The 24,830-nt window shown below is 42.9% G+C and overlaps 1 protein-coding gene across 2 annotated transcripts in view; it reads left to right on the forward strand.

Moving 5' to 3' along the window:
* The window catches only part of LOC126541732 (NBAS subunit of NRZ tethering complex-like), a 118,570-nt gene that overhangs the window by 32,512 nt on the left and 61,228 nt on the right, over positions 1-24,830 (forward strand). For both annotated transcript variants that reach the window (XR_008614816.1, XM_055076888.1), the window contains exons 15-29: positions 654-723; positions 1,754-1,879; positions 5,521-5,672; positions 7,243-7,380; positions 8,872-8,950; positions 10,175-10,413; positions 14,755-14,841; positions 14,953-15,027; positions 17,698-17,827; positions 18,944-19,078; positions 19,791-19,964; positions 20,058-20,131; positions 22,141-22,200; positions 24,435-24,503; positions 24,643-24,765. Coding sequence is in view for 1 of the 2 variants with exons in the window: in XM_055076888.1 (XP_054932863.1) it covers positions 654-723; positions 1,754-1,879; positions 5,521-5,672; positions 7,243-7,380; positions 8,872-8,950; positions 10,175-10,413; positions 14,755-14,841; positions 14,953-15,027; positions 17,698-17,827; positions 18,944-19,078; positions 19,791-19,964; positions 20,058-20,131; positions 22,141-22,200; positions 24,435-24,503; positions 24,643-24,765 (1,731 nt within the window). In the remaining variant the exon portion in view is untranslated. The remainder of the gene's footprint in view (positions 1-653; positions 724-1,753; positions 1,880-5,520; positions 5,673-7,242; positions 7,381-8,871; positions 8,951-10,174; positions 10,414-14,754; positions 14,842-14,952; positions 15,028-17,697; positions 17,828-18,943; positions 19,079-19,790; positions 19,965-20,057; positions 20,132-22,140; positions 22,201-24,434; positions 24,504-24,642; positions 24,766-24,830) is intronic.

Consider the following 24,830-nt stretch of genomic DNA (forward strand, 5'->3'; position numbering starts at 1 on the left):
TGGTTCATTAGAATGAGAGTCGACTGTAGTTCTTGCTGCTTGATTCATATTTGATTTGAGAATTGGATATTTTGAATTTTCTAATATATTTGATTTGCTTGAATATTAGGGGTAGCGTGATTAGCTAAAGCCCGCAAAAGACAAGCATCCCTGTAAGTAATGGCTGCTTAGTAATGGCTTCAATTGCCCTTCTTCTTTTTTTTTTGCAATTTAAGAAAGCCCTGTTAATTTCCCCAATGTATTTCCTGTCTTCATTGTCTGTTGGCTTCATGCTGCTGCTTGCAGTTTGCCGGAGGGTTGGGGAACTCTACTTTGTTGTGCCATGAAAATTGGCAGGTGCAGAATTTGAGCCAACTGTAGGCTGTAATTTGTGACTAAGGATGACACATAAGTGCTTCCAAAATACACTGATCCATACATCACACCAAAAACATAGAATATGGAAGTTATTTTTCATTTTCCATAGCAGAAACGCTCCACCTTGTACTTGGGGTCTTTCTTTGGAGGAAGGAAAAGGGCCAATGGGCAGATCACAATGACGGAGTTGCATCAGGCTTGTCAAATATAACAGATTGTGCTTCTCAATTTCAAAGCCTCTCTGATATTACATTCATGTACCTGACTCTCCTTTCTGATATTTTCTTTTTCCCCAGAATTATCACTAAGCTCTATCGGCTGCTCTATGTGAAGTCAACTACACCGGAAGAACTCTTCGCAGCAAAAGTAAATAGCAACCATTTCCTCAATGTCTAGCTCACTTGTGCAACTTTTTCCCTCTGGCTAAAGTCAACCATTGTTATAACGAACTAATGGATTTAACGAAGTAATCATAATTCTTCAAATTTACATAGAAACTGGTGCGTTTAAGCTCTCATCCCAATGAAGGAAAAAATTTGCTGTTAATGGACATAACAAACCGTTTTAGTTCAGAATGAAGGTTTACTAATCATTTCGCACCAATTAGACTGAAATCTGGCAGCATGTGACACTGCTGGTAACTCACCCCACCTTAGGTAGGCAATGCTGGCCAGGAGTGCGAACAATGGTTATAATAAAGTAATAGTTTATGTAGTAATCTTGGCTTCTCCTTGACTTAATTTTAGCTAGGCTTTAAGTATATGAGCTTTTGCATCATGTCAAAAAAATGGTCTGCATGTGGTAGAGGTACAAATAGTATTTAAATTTTTGTGCCTTTGTAATGTCTGCCTCTTAATTTCTTCTTTTCATTCTTCGTCTTTATCATTCTTTATTTTTTTTCTGTGTCGCCGTTGTTACATTTTCTCATATTGCGAGGTTCAGTCAGATTCAGCTGCCATGGTTAAAACACTCTTATAAGATTATTTTCTTTTATTTTTACTTTATCAGCACATGAAAATAAAATTTTTGTTTGAAGTGTATGTGGGTATTCTGTGTAGCTTTGAAATTTAGATGCCTTTCTATCTCCTCCTTCTCCTCCTCCTCCTCCTCCTCCTCCTCCTCCTCCTCCTCCTCCTCCTCCTCCTCCTCCTCCTCCTCATCATCATCATCATCATCATCAGCATCATCATCATCATCATCATCATCATCATCATCATTCAAAGCAATGTATCTGTATGTAAATGCTTAAGTGCTGTGTCAGTTGGAAATATAATTAGCTCATGATGTGTTTCGATGTCCATATGAATAGATGTTAAGTTGTTTCTGTTGGGTAAATCTGAAAGTGTTGCAATTAATTGTGCCAAAAACATGAATGAATCACTTGAACTACCTGCAGATAGATGCAGAAGAATATGGAGAAGCTCTGGATTTGGCTCGAACTTATGGATTGGACAGTGACCTCGTCTACCAGCGTCAGTGGCGCAAGTCGTCAGCATCTGTAGCAGCTATCCAGGATTACTTGGTAGGTGTCTTGGAACATAGTGTTATTATCCATAGCCAAAAAGTAATACAGTATCAGCTTTCAAAAACAGTTTGCTTGAAAACAAATATAATTGCTCTTTAGCTCTCCTGTTGCTCTATATTATAGTACTGCTACTGTGTTCATAACTGCTGCACAGCATAAACTTTCACTTGCTAGTGCAGTTAAGTAGTTAATCTTGTGGGAACTATTCATCTGGGGGACTATCCATCAGCAAGTGATCTCTTCTAGGAGAGTGTCAGCAACATCACAAGGAAGTAGATGGACAAGACTAGTGCAGGTAAGGCACGAAACGGCTAGCTGGGATTTGGACCTGAAACTTCCCTACACTGGCGCCCAAAGTGGGTCCCCGGCTACGTTGCAGGTGCTTACTTATCACAGCCTCAGCAGCCATGGTACCTGGACCTCAGCTGGAGGCATGTGCTCAACGAACACGGCAGTGGCGGCAGCGCCTTTTTCAAATAGCTGCTGGAGTGTATTCAACCAGCAAAACATGGGGAAGGTAGGCTTCTTCAATACGAAAGACAGCAAGAAAAAATTGTAGAACTATGTGCTACTGCTGAACCGACGTGCTTGGTGGTCACTGTGAATGGGCACCGTGTCCCAGATGAACACCACCATGGGTCACACAGACGTGGAACCGAATTCCGGATGAATTGTTCATTATGAAGTGTCCATGCATTGGTACTAAACCAATATTTCAAAGGCAAAGTTTGCTCTGAAGACAAGGTTCAACAGCACACTCTCTGCAATTTGTGAAGCGCCACTGCACCACAAACAATACCAGTGCTGTGTTATTGCTGGATGAGCCTGCTTGGACACGTCCAGTGATCAAGAGGTATGCCAAGTCATCTAGAAAGCTGGGCAAGTTGAGAGCTCGCAGGCATTCACAAGATCCTCTGCCTGACATGGGGGCACACTCTCCTGTGTTCAGTCATGTGTACCAGGAAGCAAGGAGGCAAGCCTGTGATGTGTGGTATTGTAGCAGTGTTCTGTAGAAGACCAGTGACCTCATTGAAGAGGGGCGAGCAGTGTGGGAACTAGTCATCTGACAACTACCCATCAGCGAACAATCCCTTTTATACTTGGGCTCAAAATCAACTTGCAGTGCAGTGAAAGCTATAAGGCATGCTAAGCCACCGACATGTGCTCCTCATGCACAGGTTAGTACACAAAAGAATGTAGTTCTGTACTTCGATGTCGGTTTATTGCATAGGTTTAGTGATTTCAAGCACTACATGGATGTTTTGTAACAATGAAGAACCGCCGGTTAGCCAGGTGCATCTCCAGCATATATACAATGATGAAGAGGTGCTGGTTCCGACTGCTTGCAGGGTTCTGACTGCCACACCGAGTTTGACCTCTCACTCCTTGCGTACCCTATCAATAAACACCTTGACAGTTTGTATAGTTTCTGACATTCTAAATAAGTGCTTGCAGTTGGTGCCTTTTCTTGCAAAAGTGTCAGTGACATGGCACCCACCTTCACTGTAGTTCGTCATAAACCTTGCCTACCAAGTTTATAATGCAATATCCATGGTGACATATTTTCAGAATTAGCTGTGAAATCCTTCACGAAGAATAGTTCAGTTAAATAGTAACTCACGGTTAGCTTAGGAAACAAGTTATTTCGCAGACTTCTTTGTTGTAACATGGAGTACTGGGTTGCCGTTGTGCTGCGGTTTTCACGGCGCTTTTGCTTTGGCTTCTGTTGTCTAGAAGAAAATCAGGCATGGTGCCAGCGGTACGGCACTAGCATATTCTGTCATCTGCTGCACATTTGGACCTGTGGCATCTCACTCAAGCATCAAGCAAAGTGAAAACTCTACACACAGGGAAAAAAAAAAATTTTTTTTTCTACAAGCATTTAACCGATAAAACCAAGCACAAAAGTGAAACTATGAAGTGCTCAGCAGACTCACTCATCTCCCATGTTCAAGTGTCGGCATGGAAGTAACATGCTGTGAACCACCAGCCTGTATTTTATTATGATGCGTGCCTTTTAAATACTCTTAAACGGAGTCACGTCTCCTGTCTTACTCTGTGGTTCCGTCACTTATGCTGCAATAGTACGCCTTGAAAATGTGCCTTGAATACATTTGTTAAGGCAAATCTTCTTTGCGGCATACGAGGGGCCTAATATAGTGAACTGTTCACGGTGCATGGTCGAACCGTGTACAGAGCGGTTCACTGCTTCAGCATAGATCCACTCTGAGAGCGAATACAAAAGCTCTGCCTACACCGATACCCACAGTGCTTGAAATCTGAATTTTTTTTCATGAAAACTCACATCCACCAGCATTACCAAGGTTAGAGCATTGGCTAATGACATTGCATATACATTAATTATTTGTGCATGTCCTTCGTGATAAATGCTGCTGATGACGGTCAGGGGTACCACTTGCTTGCTATGTCGTCTGCTTCTTGTCGCCTACTTCCTTCTCCTCAGAGAAAGTGGCACAGGGGCGGTTTGATATGGCACAGACTGTCACAATGTGCGCAGTGGCTCGTCTGAGTGGCTCATGCACCCCTTGGCTTTCACTGCACTGCAAATTGATTTTGAGCTGGAGTATAAGAGAGTGGCAGCAACAACACGAGGAAGAAGGAGAAGACTTATGCAGGTGTGGCCCAATATGGCTAGCCAGGGTTCCGACACGGGACATCCCCGCAATCTTTAGCCATTCATTAGTATTTCCACTGCCTATATATTTTAAATAAAACTCATGTGATAAGATATGCATATGCAGTCTACCAGATGATGCAAGTGGCTAATGCATGTAGGCCATTGCTTAGTTGCTAGCTTAGATTTGCCATAGTTCTTTATTGTATCTAGCCCCATTCTTATATACTCGCTGCCCCCAATTATCTCTCCTCCACTAAGCTATAAGTCAAGAACATTTGCTTTCAATTATATATAAATTTTTATGTAGCTATCCAGCTGTATGGTGTTTTGCGTAGGTTCTCTCTTTCTGATAAGTTCTTTCTTTCTCATTGCCCCATTATTTACCCATTATGTACTCTTAACATAATCCTCTTTTGCTGCTGTTTTCTAGAATGTGTCGGGGTTTACTTATTGTGAGCTCAATTCTGTGATGTCTGAGGTAGGCTTGTGCTCATGTACAGACACTTTGACCATGTGGCATCAGTCTGTGGGCAACTTGCTTGTGCAAGCAAACACATGCACATGCTCAAACTACATTTAGTGTGCATGTAGTGTATGCACACAGTGTACTCATTGATGTGCATGCAGCTCATTATGTTATTCAATTGAATTTCTTGCCAACAAATTTATGCAAAAATTGACAAGAAATGGAAAGTGCAAGGAGGTCCCATGGTACTAGGGCCGTTACCTCTCATTTCACTTTTGCAGTCTCTCTCTTGACCCAATGCAGATTAGCAGGCCAGAGACACACACTCTTGTAGCCAGCCTTTCCTCCTTTATGACCAAGAAAGCCTCTCCGTCTCTCTCTTAGACCAATGTCTATACTTTCTGCCCCTCTTATAAGCATTTAGGCATAACACTGTCATTGATGTGGTTTCATCCACATTTATGTTTTTGTTTTCTTATAGTGCTTTACTCGTGGTTTCTGACTCACTTATTCCTTTGCCTTCTGTGCTTACAGAGCAAGATCAATAAGTGCACCTGGGTGCTGCATGAGTGTCTGGAAAGGGTTCCCGAAAGCCTGGAGGCAGCTCGCCGGCTGCTGGAGTTTGGGCTCCAGGGCACGGATGTGGAGGCCCTTGTTGCTTGTGGGCAGGGCACAGATGGTGGAAGGTATGCATTGGATCCACACTGTTGAAAAGTACTCGCTTCAATAGTAAGCGAAATAGGGCTAGTTGTAGCTGTAAAATACCAAATGGGCTGTAAAAATTAAAATTTTGTTGATGTAATTGTTGTCAACGTTAATGATGGCAGCGATGGTCTTATAATTTATGTTGTCATGATCTTGTTTGTGCCATTATTGTGGCTGTCATTGATGACAATGATATCATTGATGTTGCCATTATGTTAATGATTATGTTATTGTTGAAGTTGATTATGATGATGACTTTCAATTCAATGAGTTTTGTAGTATTGGGGTCTGACCTGTGCTCTTGGGACAAAGGAACAACAACACAGTAGTGCAAACAATCACAAGGGCATTTATTGCACCTTTCATACACCAATGCCTGCTAGCCAAGTTGCTGTCCACAAAACATGCCAATATGCGCACAACAAATTGAGGAAGTCCTACTCAACACGAGTAGATAGCGAGCGAATATGTTCGCCCTATGCTGGACACCACCGTTTATTCGTGCGTACAGTCATGCGAACGGTGGCGCATTTGAACGAGGCTTCACTAGACGATCTCACAGTAGCATGGATCAGCGCACGAGTGGAACATCCGCACCGCTTGCTGACCCCCGAGCCAGAGGAAGAGCCTACTCCCTGTTGTGCCCGACTAACCCCGCTGTTAGGTGGCCATCTCTAGTAATGCGCTGCATTCAGACCGACCGTCGCCGGCTCTAAGCTAGGCGAAGAAGCCGGATTACAGGAGACGTGATACATGCGGGGAAAACAACATATCAGGAGACACGTGAGAGTCGCGCATCCCCACAGTAGTTACAATCAAAACCACTTATAGCAACTGAAATAATTGCACCACGCAGTTACATCAGTAGACTTCGTTATATCTGCACTTACTGTAGTGCAACTTAAGTTTTTACTCAAATCTAGTGCTTATGACTGGCTGATAGATCATTATACATGGGATCATGAGCCAATTCAACTGTGCTTCACCTGCCATCTGCAATCTTCGCCTGCAATCTTTCTGCATTGCATGTCTTTCATAGAGCCCAAATTTCTGTACTGCAGTAGCCTAAATTTAAAGGGGTACTGACACAAAAACCTTGTACCTTACTTTTTTTACTTTATTAGGTTGCAGGGATAGCTCCCAGCTCTGGGACGATGGTATGAGACATAATTTCCTGGAACAAGCAACAAATCATGTATTATGTCATCTTTTCATAAATGCCGGCAAAATAGAGTGTTGTTTCAGGCTTCTTAGGCACGACTCATTCACTTGTCACAAAGATAGTGTAAGACAGATAACCAGCATGCAGTCCCTAAGAGTAACAGGATAGGGTCGAAGGAAAGAGAAATGAGTCAAGTGTAGCAGAGGGCTAAGCAAAGCGATAAACCTAGGGAATTCACACTCACAGGGGATGGGCTTGACTGATGCAGGAAGTTGGGTATATCTAGGGGAGGCCTTCGTCCTGCAGTGAACCTGAGTGAGCCGGTCATGTTATCACACTAGTTGCAATGATTTCTATTCAAGACTACTGTTTCTTTTCTTGTATTGCAGGTTCATACTAAGTGAGCCTCCTGTCTACAACAATGAATATGAGGACAAGGACCTCACCGAGCATCAGCTTTCAGAGAAGCAGAAAGTGGCCAAGCAGGAGTGGAGAAAGGAGTGGCTCGCGAAGGTGGACTTTGCCAAGTGAGTATCGCAATTTTCTTGTCTTCATTATCTTGCTTTGCATTACAAATTTTATCAAGCAAATAAGCAGGCCCGTCTGTCTAAGCATATGTAATTTTGGGATGGAGAGGCATTTTTTTTTTTAGCTTCCATCCAAATACAACTTTTTATACAAGTGCTGACTGTGAGACAGGATTACCTCTATCTGTGAGTAGTTGTCAGATTCTTTATTCATTGCACTACAATTGCCCATAGAGCATTGGTGTAATGGGTACATGACAGGTCATATTGATGACCTGTCATCGTGACCTGTCATGTGATGACGAAATCTACGGACAAGCAGTCAGGATGTGGCCTTTCATTTGCAAAGGGACTTTAATTTGCCACGGCATTCAAGCACAGTTGAACAGTGACACAATGAATATATTAGCTGCAACCACAACCTTATGTCAGGCGTTCTGGTTTGCTTTAGTGCAGGTAACTGTTTACATATGCAAGCTCCTGGCTAACAAAAATTGGAGTCATTATACTTTAAACAGTGCAAAATGTTAGCGAAAAAAAGGAGTAGAAGACAGATAGAGTGCTGGCTACCAAATGAATTTTGTTCATGAAAACCAGCACTTGTTTTATGTAGCATTTTCACACATTAAAAAATGAAAAGCGAGCATGCATACAATGCAAATACAAAGATGTCATTTGCAATTAGTATCCGGGAATGAGATTTTTATTTTTCAGAAGGATGAATGATGGGGAACTTACACCCCTATCACCAACTTCATTGTTGAAATATGCCTCTGTAATTTCACATTCTTGCTTAGTTATTGCCTTTCAATCGGGAACTTTATCTTATCAAAAAGAGGTGTGCAAGTGCAATCTTTATATGGTGAACTGCTAATTACTGGCATATCTATTTTTTTAATGTTGTTTTGCTGTTTCCTGGCTCAGTCATTCAAACATTGTCTTGTGCAAAGCCTACTATGGCTTAGTATAATTCCCTACACTACTTCTAATATGCAGTTTGTGTATCTTTTTTGCTTGCTTGGTGGAACATGCCAGCTGTCTTTCATTGTGCATAAGATTGCACATGCTGGAGAGCTTGGAAGGAGCATGGGGTTGTAGTTGCCCATCTGCACCTGGGAGCAAAAGTATACAGACAACAGGCCTGCCAAAGAAACTGAACTTATTTGTAATTCAGATGCACAAACTGATATTGACAGGGTCACTGTAAATGTTGCAATGCCAAGTTTGGTCTGCAGTCCTCAATTACACGTCACATTCATAGGCAGAGGAGAAAAATTTATCGCAAGATTCCTGTTCCGTACACTTTTTTTTTTTTTTTCGTCATACTGCAGGCCACATGTCCCGAGCAGAAGAGGCAACATAGCACATAAAAAATATGGGTACAAAAGGCAGAATTGCAAACTATAAAACTTAAGTTGTGCTCAGGGGAGTACATAACCTGTTGTAACCCCCTCACCTTTGTAATAAAATTTTATTTTTCTTCACCTGCAGTCTCTCTCTAGATCAGCGGTGGCTCTGCGAATGCCGCTTGAAACTCCTTGTGTACCTAGACAGGCTGGCCATGTATGAGGTATGTTCATTCAATCATGCAACAGCAGTACAATAATGTACTGTGTACTATCGGTATAAATGACATAAAACACAAACATGTCAATAGCAACTAGCATGCATTGTTGCGTGTCCATGTTTGCCTGCTTTTGTAATAGTGACTTCACTCAAGCTACCAAATGTGCATTTGGGACTACACAATGCTCATAAACTAGCTATGGAGTTATTGCAGATTGTAATTCGATGTAATTTTTTCTTGCAGTTGTTGTTGAACTTAAACAGAGAGAACAACAGAGCTGAGAACAGAGTGCTGATGTTCATGTGCTGTATGTCGTAATGCGCATCAGCCTACATAAGTATTTAGAACATGGAAACTGCAAGAAAGTCCACATACTACTTTGCAGGCAAAGTAGACATCCTGCTATAGTAGGGTGCATTTTGCTGTCTAGCGTGCCGATTATCTAGCAGCCTGCTCACCTTGAGCCTGCACACTTAGATCGCTAAGCTTATGAGCTTTTTTCAGTTTCCACATTCCAAAAACATGAATGGTCACATTTTTGCAAGAGGCCGAGCAGAAACTGAAGCCACCATTCACGCTATCATTCGACATCAACTTTCCATTTCCACTGAGAAAGAAAATCCTAGATCTGCTCATGTGCTGTGGCTGTGTGTGTGTTGTGCCCTGTTTTTGCATTCCATCCCATTTTTAATGTTGCGCACAAGAAAGTGTGTTTATTCAAAATGAGGCTTACATAGTCACACACAACAAATAGCTGTTTCACTGCTCAATCCTGTACAAACGTACCCAGTCACATACAGTCATGTGCAAAGCTATAGGCACAATGTTCAAGGATTTTATACCACAAAATCGCCATCATTGACCTGTGTTCCTTTGTTAAAATTATTAATTTTTTTTCAACGCTTTTAAGTTAAGATATGATAAAGTTGGTAACTAATTACACTGTCAGCATGCACCTCTTCCCATTCTTTTCACAACAGCATACAGTGTGATGGGCTGATTCCAATGGTTGTGATAGTGTCCACGCACATGTGAAGAACTCAAAAGCTGTAATAAACCCTTAACAGCTATTCGCTGTAAGTAGTATAACTTAAAACATTTCAGATCAACGATGAACCAGGAATGGCAAAAGGAAACTATTACAGTGCAGCATGTATAAAGACAGGGCAGCTAGTTGGTTGTCTTTTCTGCTTGTTCATGAGATATCATATCTCTCTTGTATGACAGATCCAGGAAGGACTGTCTCTGTCTCCTGAGAAGTTCGACGCCGACTTCTTCGAGAGCTTTCGATGCCAGCCACCCCTTGAGGCTGCCCTGTCATTTGCACAGGAAGGGAATGCCACGGCAGTGTCAACGTTGTTCACCTACGCTGGCATGGCCACTCTGCCTCACTGGCTAACCGTCGTGAGCAACTTCCCAGAGACCCTGCCCCCGTCTCATTATTCCACCTGCCTGCCCAAGGCCAGGTGGGGTTGCTTGTCCAGCATTCACTCGTATGAAGTCATCTATACTTGGTGCCAGCCTAACGCTTCAATTCCAGCTCTGCCCACAAAACCACCTTTGTGTTCCAAAACATAATCTCTTAAAGATGCCAGTATTGAACATTCACGTCTGAAATGAGTAAGCGTGATTGGCTGGGGCATCCTAAAAAATCCTCTTTTAGTTGGGCAGCAATTTATTTGCCTCTGCATGATTAGGTTGTCACTGACTAGTGTTCTTTCATTTTGACTTGTCATTGGCATAAATGTAGTGGAGATTGTCTAGGGGCTGTACTGTACTTATTAAAGTCTAAGCCTGACACTTTCTTCAAGATAAACAGGATGAACCTTGTAGGTCAGCTTAGGTTCAAGGATAGAGTACAGCCATGGAATGACTGCTACAGCTGTTTAGTGCCTAGGGGAATGAAAGATTGCAATGTAACTAGTATTAGCCACTACAGTAGCCGTGATAAGCCATAAGATACCATTTGTAACAACAGCATGAGCACTTCCATGTGCTAAGTACTTAATTTCTTTCCCTCGCAAAGATGACGTGGGGAGAGAAGTAAAGAACTGCAAAGAATTAAGCAATGTGGACAAAGAAGACGAAGAGAAAAGTGATTGTAGTGTAGAAAGTAATTCTTAGTAGTTACAATAGTTAAATAATTGGTCGTATTGATTTAAAATATTCATGCTACTGCTGTTCTTCTTAACCTATTAAATACAAGAACACTTCCTTTTCTTATTCCATTGCTTCCTTCCTTTTCTTCCATCCATTTTTCAGGCAACAGCTTAGGATCGAATCAGACTTAGATTTGAATTGATACACTATTCTTGATTGATCAGTTTCATGAGTAATTTCACTTCTGTGCAATGTGGACATTTATTTGGATGCCTTACTAGAATGATGGGTATCCTGTCGAGGCAACTATACAACACAAAAATAACATTTGTGGCAGATGTTCTGTAGATTTCTTCACATTCACCTCCACTGACAGCCAATTAATGCACACACAAAGTGTAATACAGTCGAACCTTGATAAGTCTATCCCAGATATATCAAACTCGAAGGGTATTGTGACATATTTCAGTGAATCGATAGCTCAATATATAAAATATGCCTACCTGAAACTTATCGGAAAGCTCCATATATCTTGGACAGTTTCCCGAGATTGTGAAAAGTGGGCATTTAATGATTTGTTTCTACAAGGCTGTGTCAAATGCACAAAACTTTGCTGGTATGCTATATAAAAGCTAATCCTAGAAGCCTTGCACACGTCAAAGTGCTTGTTATACATTTTTATTCAGGATAACATGTACATTAACACAGTGCAGAAGCAAACCAGCCTGCATGGATATGCACCATGTAGCCATAAGTGCACTTGTATGTTGTACTACTGCGAATCGCGTGTGAACGTGCCTGGCCGCCTTTCAAATGGCCAGTTGTCGTATGTTGGCAACAAATCAACCCTACAGATGCAGTAAGATTCGAAAGCAGCTTTCAGCTAGCAGAACATTCAATTATATTTCCGCTCTTGTGAGCTCGTGAGCAAGAACGAAACACGTTCAGCACAAACTGTGCACCAGCGAATTGCACTGTGATGAATCCTCTGCATTGCTGCCACATTGGTCTTTCCAAGAAGTGCATATGTTTGTTTAGGCCACTCTCGGAACACTAAGATGCCATTCACAGAAACCCCTGGTCTACAAGAAGGCGAGTTCGACAGCACAGATATCTCCCATTCTACATCCCACGCTCTGAGCCACTGAGTGAAAAGACCGAGTGTCATCCATACTTTTGTGGAATGCATTTCTTACCGGGTGGCATTTGCGTTCTTGAACTGAAGTGGCATGCAATCTGCTCTTGCTGATAGCGATCGGCCTCAGTTTGCACAAGCCATACATATGTGCAGTGAGCAAAACTGAGACATGCACCCTGCTTATTCTTCCTCTGTAGTGTGTACTGCCATTGAGATCTGCGAAAACAGTGCTGTTTTGAATTAATTGGCATTAAATATTTCTGACTGCGAGAGAAGTGATCACATCGGCATTAGGAGAAGTGTACTTGCAGGTGTGCGGTGCAGCATAGCATTCTATGTATCAAAGGGGTTGGCGAACGGTAGTTCGATACACATGCCGTACAACGCTATAGGTACTTTTGCATGGGATTTCCAAAAAGTGGTTACAATTGTTCGATATATGCAATAACCCGATATGTTTGGGTTTGATATATTCAGGAGTGACTTATAATTGGCACTGATGTAGGTTAAACCTCGATATAACGAAGTCGGTGAAATCGGCAATTTGCTTCGTTATACCAAAATTTAATCAGATTGAAATTCAACCTTTTATGCAAATAAATACAATCACCATTCGATTTTTTTTACATGGACGGATGCTGCAGAATTATCTGAATTATCAGGCAATCGAGAAAAGCAAATTTGAATGGAAAACAATTCATTTCGATGAATTTGGGAGTCGGCGACAATATCTTCACATTGGCTGTGTGAATTAAGCAAAGCCACGCAAAGCCAACCACACTTTCACGTGTGCTCCGCCCCCGCAGCTGATAGCATCGCCTGCACTGGAATGACGCTATCGTGAAGAGCACCGGCAGCAGAGAGTGAATGCTCCGTCTGCCTCTCACTCCAATGAGTCACCAAAACTCAAGATTGTGCAACCTCCAATACTAAATGCACGGGAACACAGCTTACATGATGCCACACCGTCTTGGCATGCCTACTCTTTGCACACATTGCAGATTACCTCTAAAGCAGGGTGCGCGGCTGCATATACGCTCAGCCACACTTACAGCCGTGCACAGCCACGACCAAGAGATGTGCCAGGAATCGAGACGCACGCCAACATTCCCCACTCCGCCTTGTCATGTGTGCTTGATCATGTTACCGCAAGCTCGCTCCCGTTCCCCTCTTTGCTCACGCGGGAAGGCAGCACTCGTGACACCACCATCTTTCTTGTCTCACTCTCGCACACTTCCACTCACACCTAAAGCACACAGTGCGGGAAGGGGGGGGGGGGGGGGGGGGGCAATAGGATCTTATCACACTTGGACTTTGTACGGAGCATGATGCGGCTCCACTTCGGTGCTCCCTCTTATCGTGCAGCACACAATTTTAGAGGTGCCTTTGTAAGCAGGTGCATCTAATTCAATCATTTGACCATCTGCATCCACGGAAGTTTTCATTTATTGTTTCAGCATTCCTTTGCGGTGGCATTGAAATTTAGTTTTATTGAAATTGCATACACACTTCGTTATATTGAGGTTTTAAATAGGATGTGGTTATGAACAAGAGGTTTTGAAAAGTTCAATATTTCATTATATCGAGAATTTCATTAAATTGAAGTTCTTTATATCGAGCTTTAACTGTAATGAAGTACCATATTTGCACGATTATAATGTGCACCTTTTTTGAATTGTGCTCAGAATCAAAACCGAAACTGATCCTTCCAATTAAAAAAAAAAGGCTCAGTGCAAGGTAGCTAGTCAGACTGCCATTGAATAGACATTTTTCCTATGCCCCTATGTTCACCATTTTCCAGTTTGCTGTGTGTGTGGCATTTCTAATGCATTAGATGGAACTGAAGATGACTTTCTGTGTTCGGCAAACAGCGTAAAGGAAGTGCCGACCATATTTGGGCGGTAACATAACTATGTGTTACAATCAGGGGTGTGGTAGAATTGTACAAATATGGCATATCTAAATGTGGCTTGTCAATATCTGCATGTAACAAATTATATGCATATAGCGAGTATCAGATATGACGAAGGTGTTTTCATGTTGGTTGCGACTTTGTCTGTGTCTCCAAAAGTCGTTGGCCAAGATTGTGGCCCTTGATTTATTTACTTCCTGGTTTGCTTTTTTTCAAGGCCAGTGTGTTAAAGAAGCAAGGATGAAATATGATAAAGCAGATAAGAGATAAAAAATTACAATGTATCACTCTTTCAAGTAGTTGCAAGGGATGTCCATCTCGAATCTGTAGACGTCAAGTCACTGAGGTAAACATACATAAAGCAGTGATATTTGGCATGATAGCAGAAAGGCATATATACTGATTACAATGAAGGGAGTTCATTTTTGTCTTGAGATTGCACAGCCATGTTCCATCATCTCAGAAGCCTGGCAAATGCATGTCATTTCTTAGTTTATATGTTATGCCTCAGCTATTGTTTACGTTGCAGATGTAATTTGACTATCTGATTTACTGTTACATGAGCCTAAACATAAGTAAACAAGTATACTGTGAGTCATGATACTGCCATTTTTATTTGGCTCATGACGTCCATGCTCTGTTGGATTCATTTCTCAGGATCACGGAACAAGGCGCACGAGAAGTGATCTCATGGGACACACAAGACCTCAGGGAGAAGGACTGGTGTGAGGAAATGATTCAAGAGTAAGGATCCAGCTCGTGGGACATTTGCCAGAATCATTTTTTAATTTTAATGCTTTCCAACATTCACACAAGTGCCTAATTTATTATGCATGCTTAAATTCACCATTTCAGGGCACCAATGGTTGCTGTGTGGAATTCATTTGACAAAGACTTCTATGATGACAACCCTTCATTACAAAAGTGGTGGTGAGTTGTTCAAGCTTCATCACTTGGATCCCCACTAGCATTCATTATATTGCCTTCATAGAGTAAAGCCTAGTTATAGTAAGCTCTACGCAACAAAAATAAATCTAATTGTAAAATCACACTAACTAGACTGCCATTAATTTTAAAATTTTGATAATACAGACTTTACTAGCCTTCTGGTTCTTGCAAGGGTATTCATTATTTGATGGCATGAAATTATTGTTAATTTGGCTATACTTAACTGCACTCCGGTTAATTTCAATAACTCTTGGGGCACACCTAGCCTGGAGCACTGCAAATGTGCGAAGCAAAAGAGTCAAATCGGAGCTAGCATTCAACCAAAATAAAGCGGTTGGGTCCACATTGTGCACTAGCATCGAAACCACCAGCTACATCATGATCAGGTTGTGCGTGCAGTAGTGAAAAGCATGTTTATTTGGATGAAGACGTGTTGCATACCGCTGCAGCTCTATGAAGGAAGTCACAATGCCGTTGCCACCACAAGGTGTCACAAGGGGACCAGAATTGTAGCTTCCTCACGGACTTTGTCCAAAGCAGGAATGAGGGCTACGGATTTCTTCAGTAAATAGAGGCATGTTGATGTAGTAAGCATTTGTTTATTGTTTTCTTGGTAACATTTGATCATTTGGCATTCAGTTGATTCGGATGTTTCTTGTAGTTCCATGAAATCTAAATTAAGGAAATTTTGCTGAATCACTGAGTGAATAAATTTACATTCATTCTAATGGTCGATGTAGAGCAGGTTTTCTCTCTTTGTTAGAACTTTTTTCCACTGTGTGTCTAGAAACAAGTTCTTGTCTGTAGGGGGTTCCTCCCGGTCTAGCACCTACTTGGGTGCTATGGACACTGTCAAGGCTCCAAGCACACACAAACGCACCTCTGGGCTACCGACCTTCGGAGGCACACTGGGGAGCATGGGTGCTGACACATCACACATTCATTGATAACCAAACAGAGCTAATGGCTTATTTGGTCTTCCCAACAAGACGTACTGGCTTCCGGGATGCTTGATGAATAGGCAGTAGGGAGTCTAGAAAGAAGGGGATGGGTATTCACCTTGACTTGGACCTGTAACTTCTGGCGTCTGGCTTTGCTCGATTACTTTGAGTGTCGTTCTCGGAAGATGCTGATTCCCACTGCTTCTGCTCTGGTTGGTGTTTTGTCCTTGTCTCCCTTAGCACCTGCTTAGTGTGTTCGGTGGTTTGGGCACAGATGGTCATATTCGAGACATCTTCTGCTTGAGAACAAGGGAAGAGAAAGTGCATCCAGTGAGGGTGTATTGGCACTGCTTTGCAGTGGGTGAAGTAATGGATTTTTGCCGTTTCCCACATATTCCACTGGTCATGTCGGATCAACCCTGTCTGTGGCAGATTTCTGTGTCTCTCACTCCACCATTCAGTGTAGATTCAGATAGATGTTCTAAACTAAATAAAATAGATGGTGCATTAGATGCTAGCTGAACACGACAACTTCTGCAGCATCTGATGTAGAGCATTTTGTCTTCCTCTGGCATACTTCAAGTGCAGCTCGAATGCACACTTGAGGACTCAGATCACCCATCTAGTATGACCAGTGGAATTTTCCATAAGCAAAGTTACTCTTAACCCTTTTACAAAAAATTTTGCTGGATTTGGGTGTTTTCATAGTGTAGAGGGCATAGAAATTGAGCTAGAATCAGTAATTTCATCTACTGTAAGCCATGTTTCACTGCATGCTGGATTGTTATAATGGGGTACTAAAGCACAGAGTATGCCACTCAAAAGTTACCTGACTCTGTTTCATTTAAATTGCTAAATGCTAAGTGATTTGTGCTAGTCGATCAGCTTGCTGGGCTGTAAAGATGGCAAGATAAAAACCACCACACATTAGGAGCAGATGCCAAGCAATACAGCAGCGAGCACCAAAGGTGCACTGCTGGTTGCTGGCATGATTCACAGTCATGTAGAGTGTTGCGATGCCTGTTTCTCGAAGCTCGACCGGCGTTACTATTGGTTAGCGTGACGTTGTCGGCAGGCTGCAGGCTTCGGTAGACCATGCCGACCAGGTAGGGACGAGACGATTTCTAGTGCAAAACTTGCACTGTTTATTCAGTGGTTGGTGAAAGATGTAAAAGAAGAGAATGAATGAAAATGTACATTGCGAGGCCCCTTAAATAGACCCACTAAAATCGTAGGCGGGATCTTGCTCACGCCAACGTCACGTGACATGCACTGAGTCCCCCTCGCTGCTTTGCGGCTGCTCCTTTTCTCCTGGGCGATGTTGTACGTCCCCGTTGTTGCTTTTCAGCCACTCCAACTTTCCTAGGTGACGTTGGTTCGTGGAAAGGATCTCCTCTGGAATCGGACAGTTTGCGGAAAGGGTTTTCACGCACACACACAAGGGGGCCTGTGAACACTGCAGGGTGCTCGCCAGACCGGCAACCACTTGAGACAACCATAGCAAATTAGGAATCCATCCTCCATTTTGATGAGGCATGGTTGTTGAGCATCCTTTTTGCCCGGGGTGTTACACACCAACCATAACAAGAGAGAACAGTAATATTGAGGCGAGTGCAGCTGTTGAAGGTGCATGAACATCCTGCAACTGTGACTTTTTCTTATGTGGGGAATGAGCATTAAAATTACTTCTTTACTTTTGTATTTTGTTCAGGACGGAAGAGCCAACTTGCGAGATGCTGACGCAGTGGTATTCGGAACGAGCTCACGAAATTGAAGAGATGAGTTTCCTGGTTGAGAATGCCTTGGAGCTGGTCAAGATTGGGTGCCTGAACAATGTCGAGGTACGTATTCCTCTCATAATCATTCACCAGCATTACAGGTTTGTCTTGTGAATCAATGAATAAAAGAGTGCTGGGTTCCTCATTGATGGTATGCTATGTGTGTGCATGTGTATGTATTTTTATACAGGAACGCTTTTTTTCTCCTTCTTAAAAGCACAGTGAAACTTAGTTATATGTACCTAATAGGGACACAACATAATTATGCCCTAATCGGTAGTATCACTATGCACTAGCTGGCAAGTACAAATTTGCATCTCTTTACGTGCAGTGCCACCAGCAAAAAGAGAAATGCAACTCCACAGTAAACGTTACCTAAATTTATTTCTTTTATTATGATAGAAATTATATGGGCACTCCAAGCACATTTATGCAGTTGCCATCGCTGGAGCCGTAATGTTCCATATAAAGTAAAAAGGCCATAGCATTGTCACCACATGCTGTTATGCTGTATGTGCAACTGAAAGCGTGTGATGGTGAGCCGACAATGGCGGCTCAATCTCGCATGCGCAAGGCAAGAAAGCGGGGAGGAAGGGCGCCGTTTTTCGTTGTGCACATCGCACTGGGGGGAGGGGAGTGAGGGGGGTGTTCTAATCTAGTGGCTGCTGCGTAGTGCACAGCCACACGGGCCCTATCGTGAAAGTGAGCTGCGATGAGCACAGAGTTCACAGCTTCGTGTGCGCAGTGTTCTCACCGCTTAGTTGCCGTTGAAGCGAGAGGCAGCATGAAGGTTAAATTGCTCGCTGCTGCTGCTACACTTTGTCATGCCAGCATTTTGACAGCGAGTGTCTGTGCTCATTGAGTGAGATACATTTCCGTCTGCCTGTGTGCACGTGCCACCATGCTTTCTAATTTAGTTAGCAAGTGAATGTTTACTAATTTATAACGCCGATAAATCTACTATCCTTACTTTGTATAGCTGTCTACTAATTTGCTATCACAATTGATACATCATTTTTCGAGCAAAACTGTAACTTTTTTTTCCTAAGCAGTAAAAAACAAGTCTGGCACTGTAGCACAAGTTCGCCCACAAACTATTCCTCTAAAGTTTATCATACTTTGTCTACCTGCTTACTGTCACTTGAACATCACAATATGTTTGCTTTTTTTTTATTGTAGGGACTAGGCAAGCTCTATGGTGACCTCCTTACCCTAGAGACGCTTGTGTATGAGTGTCGCATCAGCCAGTCATTGACTCTTGCTCAGCTGGAGGAAATTTCGGATGGCGAGAAGATCAGGCTTCTGATGAGCATGGCAAGTACTTGCATTGTCAAAGAAAGAACTGTATTTACCACAGCCAGGTGACTGATGTCCTTGCAGTTGGTCTATCGTCATATCTTGTAGCCAATGAAACTGCAGTTTTTTGTCATGTTGATTGTATTTTATTTTTAGCGCACTTCTACGCCCAGCTGTATGAGAGCTCAAGTCCTTGAAAAAGTTTGTTGTTTGGTAGTAATACTATTTCCTTTTTGTGAGACTACTGGTCATTGTCTATGTTGGTTTAAAGTCTTATAATCTATTCTTCCTGATCCGTTTCCAAATTGAAGTGTGGACGTTTATCCTTGCATCAGTTATATTTTAAATAATAGCAATCTCCTCTGCCAGTTTTCAGTCAGAAGAGGATTATGACTTTTGTTATGTTATTATTGGGCAAAATAGATAGCTCCTAGAATGCTGAAGCACTAGGGAGAAATACGGTCCAGAAAAACTGCTTTACAGCTAGTTATGTAATAGATATACAAGTGTTTTAGCTGGAAAAGTTACTAAAACACTTTTATTTTGTCTTGCTCATGTGTTTTAATTTATGCAGCACAAATAGGCGTACAATTATGAATAGCAGAATACAATGTGTTCAGTTTCCTTGTTGCATCACTTCACATGCTCAGATTTAAGGCAGGGTAGCAAATATCTTTCCAGTGCTTTCTTGAGACTCTGTCTTATTGGCTTCATTCTGTGTAATTGATAGAGCTCAGACAAGAAGTACGTGCTCTGCTTCCGAGATTGGCTGCTGCCATTTGTGAATCGGTGTGAGCGAGCTTCACCCGGCAGCCGTCGCCGTCTGCTGGGAGAATTCCTCTCAGAGACAGCGAAAGAAGACTTGTTGCCCTGCGTCCAGGTCTTTGAGAACTCCAACCTTGAGGTACAGTTCACCCCTTGAATATAAAATGAGCTTCACCATGAACGATCATTGTGTATCTTGAACATAACTAACATGCACTTCTTTTTTGTTAAGGATCCGGAGCGAATATTGCAAGATGCTCACGAACTTGCGGAACTGGCCTTGTCTTGCATTCGTAGCTGCCAAAGGTGGGCTACTCAATTTTGTACATTATGGCCTATGTTCAGTTGTAGAGCCGAAGGTCGATATAACACAGATATACTGAATTATCAGATAAGACAAAGTACACATAAAATTTGGTTGGTCGTGTATTTCAGTGAGTATTCTTCTGCTATAACGAAACCAAAAATGCAGGACTGTAGACAATATCGGTTACAGCAGAACAAATGTTTGGTTGCTCTCAGCTCAACATATGTACTATTATGGTGGCAAAAGTGTCAAATACTTGGGAAGAGCAACTTGAAACTGCACATTCTAGATGCAAATGCGCATTTTTGCCAGCAGCTTGGCTTGGCTGGCTTGCAGCCAGCGAGCCATTGTTCCAATCCCGTGTAATCAATGTGATCACATGGTTACCTATTAATGTTTTGTGCAAAACACATTTTTGTAATTTAGCATTGTTTTATGTGCGACATACCAGCATTGCAAGCTGCAAATGCACTATAATAATCAACAAAAGACAGTATCAGGCCCACCTGAGCGATCACACTCGCATTTCTTTCACATAGATCCAATTGCAATTTTTTTGGGGGGGGCCAATATCAGTATGTACATATGTAGCGAATATTGGATATAATGAAGATTTCTATTGTTGGATGCAACTTCCTTGTAACAAGGTTTGTCTGTACCACCGTGTGCCATTCTGCACCAGTTATGAATGGGATGGTTCGAATGTGAACAGCAAAATGAGAGAATTGCAGTTTGGGCAAGATAAATTACAGATAATTTTACCCTCACTTCACAGCAGCCGGTCATCTTTCACACTTCGCTTGTCCCCATGCAGCATTATTTAACCCTCTGAGAATGTTTGCCATACATGTAGACCGCTTATTCGTCCCGCATTTGTTTTTGATGTACATACCTATGTGGAGCTGAACTTACGTTGCAATTTCATGCATATTCAACACCACTGGTTGTTGAGAGCTGCTGCCATCTCTATGGAGTCACCCAAAGCCATTTGAAATTACATTTCCGCTTGCCGGGGCTCACAACTCCACTTGTTTACCTCTGAGCACTCGGTCATGTAGTCTTGCGTGCACTGTCTGCTGCCTCCAAGGCATGCATGGGGGAGGTGCTATTGTTTTTTTCTGGCCGGCTTTATCATGTTTCCAGTAGCTTAGATATACCCCTGTATGGCCAAAGCTTAGAGATACTAATAGGCTTTATTTTTCTTTGCCTTTTGTTGCAGTTCGCCTATTCCCGTACCCTGGAGCATGCCCTGTCACCTAGACATTTTTTTTTACGTCTTATTGTATAGCGTATTTGTGTGTATACTGCTGGTGCAAGTCAAGTGTTTTTAAAATAGAATATTGCTTGCAATAAATTTTTGCTGCCTTTAAAAGTTTCCAATCATTTCCTACTACTGGAAATGGCAATAAAAAAATTGAGCACGGGGGCACAGTTCTGTGAAAAAAATTCAACCTCGAAGTCTTAACGTACTTGAACCGCAGTCCCCTCATTCACTGTTTAGTGTTAGAGTTTGCTCTTTGTGTTTAATTTGTCTGTAATGATACAAGCTTTGTAGTCGATAAGCTTTTCATGTTTGCTACAGATTTCATCCCCTGCCCTTCTTAATTTCTTTACTTGACAAGAAACTTGACAATAACTTCTTGCATTGATGGCATGCTTAATTTCAGCTCACAAACACATAGTAGCCACTTGGGTTGCCACTGTTCACTGTTCTTAAAAATTGGTGCGCAGTAAATGATTCTCACAAACATACACGTCTGCTGTTTTGACAAGTTGGTGTTGCTTAATGGAGAGAGCAGTGAAGAGCCAGAAGGCACAGCCAATGACAAAAAAAATCTATGACCCCTTTATTTGCTTCGGCTCTTGAACTGAATGCTTAACTCCTGTGGCTAATTAAATATGCCTTTGTGGCCATGCTTTGCATGAGAGAAAATCCTGTTTGAGGGTATTGTGTAGCATTTGGTGAACTGATAATCACACCTTGTGCCTGTTTTCCACTTTCTTGCAGAGAGGACCAATTGGACTACATTGAGAGGATCATAAAATGTGTTCCACAGCGAGGGGCAAGGTGGGTCACAGCCAGCAGATGTGCAATTTGTGTTGCCATTTGTTCAAGGTATCTGGGCTACATTGGAAAAATTCTTTAGACAGTCAGGTATGCAACTTTCCGAAGCCAAGTTACAATACACCATTGTCAAGGGCTGACGCAGTCTGTTAGCTTCGCCTACTTCCTCGTCGCAGTGCATTGGAACATTAGTATTCAGCGGAACATGCAAAGTCGCGACTTCACTCCCTTTACCCTTCATTACACTTTCAAATACCACCTGGTCTATCACAGTGTGATGCAGCTTTATGGTGTGACGTGTGGTTGAGTGTCACATTTACAAATACCGTATTTACCCGCGTATAACCCGCCCCTGCGTATAACCCGCACCCCTAACTTTGAACTCGGCGGAAAAAAAAAAAAAAAACTCGCGTATAACCCGCACGTTTACCTGAAAAAAAAAATGAGCGCTAGAAAGATGCAACTGAAAGATGCAACTCACACTCAGTGATCATTTCGTTTTCAGAACATTTATTCAAACGACCGCCACCACGTCACTGGTTATCCGATTCTTAATCGTCGCCGCTCTCACTACTGCCATCCGAGGCTTCATCGCCACTCTCAAAGACGTAGTCGTCCTCGGCACCATCCAAACTATTACTGATCGCACATTTTTTAAAGCTTTTGCGCACCAAATCGGCCGGTATCGCTTTCCACGCATCCACGATCCACTGGCACAGCAATGGAATATCAGGCCTTCGCACGCGTCCCGTCGGTGTGAGGGCGTAAATGCCGTCGGCCATCCACTGGGCATACAGCCGCTTCACGTGTGCCTTGAACGGCTTGTTCAGGCACACGTCGAGTGGCTGTAGCATGGACGTCATGCCGCCAGGTATTATGACGAGGTCGGTGCTGGTATCGGCAAGGCGAGCCTTCACCGCATCAGTGCAGTGGCCTCTGAAGGAATCTAGTACGAGCATCGACCGGCGTGCCAGCAAGGCACCTGGTCTTCGCTCCCAGATTACTCGAAGCCAGTCACCGACTAGGCCACTGTTCATCCACGAATTTTCTTCCGCACGCACAACGATTCCTGGGGGCAGTGGAATGCTAGGTAGCGTCTTGCGAAGTGCGATCACATATCGTTGAAAGTTCAACAACTTTTCCTCGTAGGCTTCAGGAAGCCGCTGGCACATGGTTGTTCGCCGCCGCATAGAAAATCCATGTCTTCGCATGAAGCGCTGAAGCCATCCACGGCTTGCACGAAACTCACGTGGAATGTTCAATTCCCGGGCCAACTTCAGGGCTTCCATTTGCGCCATCTCAGTCGAAACAGCGTGGCCACGACTTCTCTGCTCCTCAATGAACTTCGCAAGCTGCGTCTCGAGGTGGGGGTACGCGCCAGTCTTCGGACCCCGAAACGCTCGCCTGTCCCGGTTCGTTGCTTCGAGACTCTCTTTTTTCTTCCTCCAGTCGCGAATGCACGACTCGTCGACGTCATGCTGTCTTGCAGCAGCTCTGTTGCCGATTTTTTCGGCAGCGGCTATAATCTTTAGCTTCTCTTTCGCTGTGAAACACTGCCGTCGAGTCGCACTCATGATGCCAAAACAAAGCAGGCAAACAGTGCAAACTGGGGTAAGTACACTAAACAGCGCCTAACGCGAGGCTCAACAATGCTGGCCTTTCGTTGGCCCTTCATCGGCTTGACAAGCGTCGATGACGATGGGGATGGCGGACTACACGGGGAGGCCGCCGCACATTGCGGTGAAGCCGACCCCCCCCCTCCCAAGGAAAAAATTCGCAGATAACCCGCACCCCCACTTTCTAACCGCGTTTTTTCACATTTTGGTGCGGGTTATACGCGAATAAATACGGTACCTACTCTTTCTGTATCAGTATGATGGACGCTGCCTCATAAAGTGTTGTTTTCATCTTCAGACATTGAAACTCAGTCTCCTATGTAGTTGTTGTCCGTTTCACATAAAAAATGAAAACTATGTATTCAATTGCTTTGTTGTGTAATGCTTTTTTCAATGAAAGTGTGCTTATATCCAACTCATGAGCTGGAGTCCTGATGGGTCACTTTATTGCAGCTTATGGGATTGAACCTTTCAGGCAAGTGGTCTTGCAGTGTCATTGTATGTCGTTTTCTCCCGAGTAGGAATTCATAGGTGGCTCATGCAAATTGTTTCAATTTTTTATTGTGTGTGTATTCCTTTCCACGTGTACTTTATAAGGCAGCTAACTGTGCTTTTCTGCAGTGGTGAAAATGAAAGCGAGGAGCTGAAGCGGCTACATGACGAACTGGATGCTCTTGAAAGCTGCATTGAGTAAGTAACTCACATTTGAGAGACATACAGAAAATAGCTGTCTTGCCATCCTTTCAGCACTACATATATGCAAGACCGTGAAGTCCATGTTCAAGCAACCTGTTTATGCATTAAATGCACTTATCCCTCCTGCCTCTAGGGTTGCACAGTGTTTTCAGCGTTATGGTGCCAAGGTCTGCGTTAAGACGATCGCTGACAGTGCCAGCGATGTGAAGCAGCTTGAGCTCCTGTTGAAGAAAGTCACATCTGCAGCGCTAAAGAGGTGTGCATATTTACTGTATCCTTTTTCCTGACTTTGAGTTGTAATGTGGCATGGGAAGCCGTTTT

The sequence above is a fragment of the Dermacentor andersoni genome, chromosome 2, assembly GCF_023375885.2.
Source record: "Dermacentor andersoni chromosome 2, qqDerAnde1_hic_scaffold, whole genome shotgun sequence".
NCBI lineage: Eukaryota > Metazoa > Arthropoda > Arachnida > Ixodida > Ixodidae > Dermacentor > Dermacentor andersoni.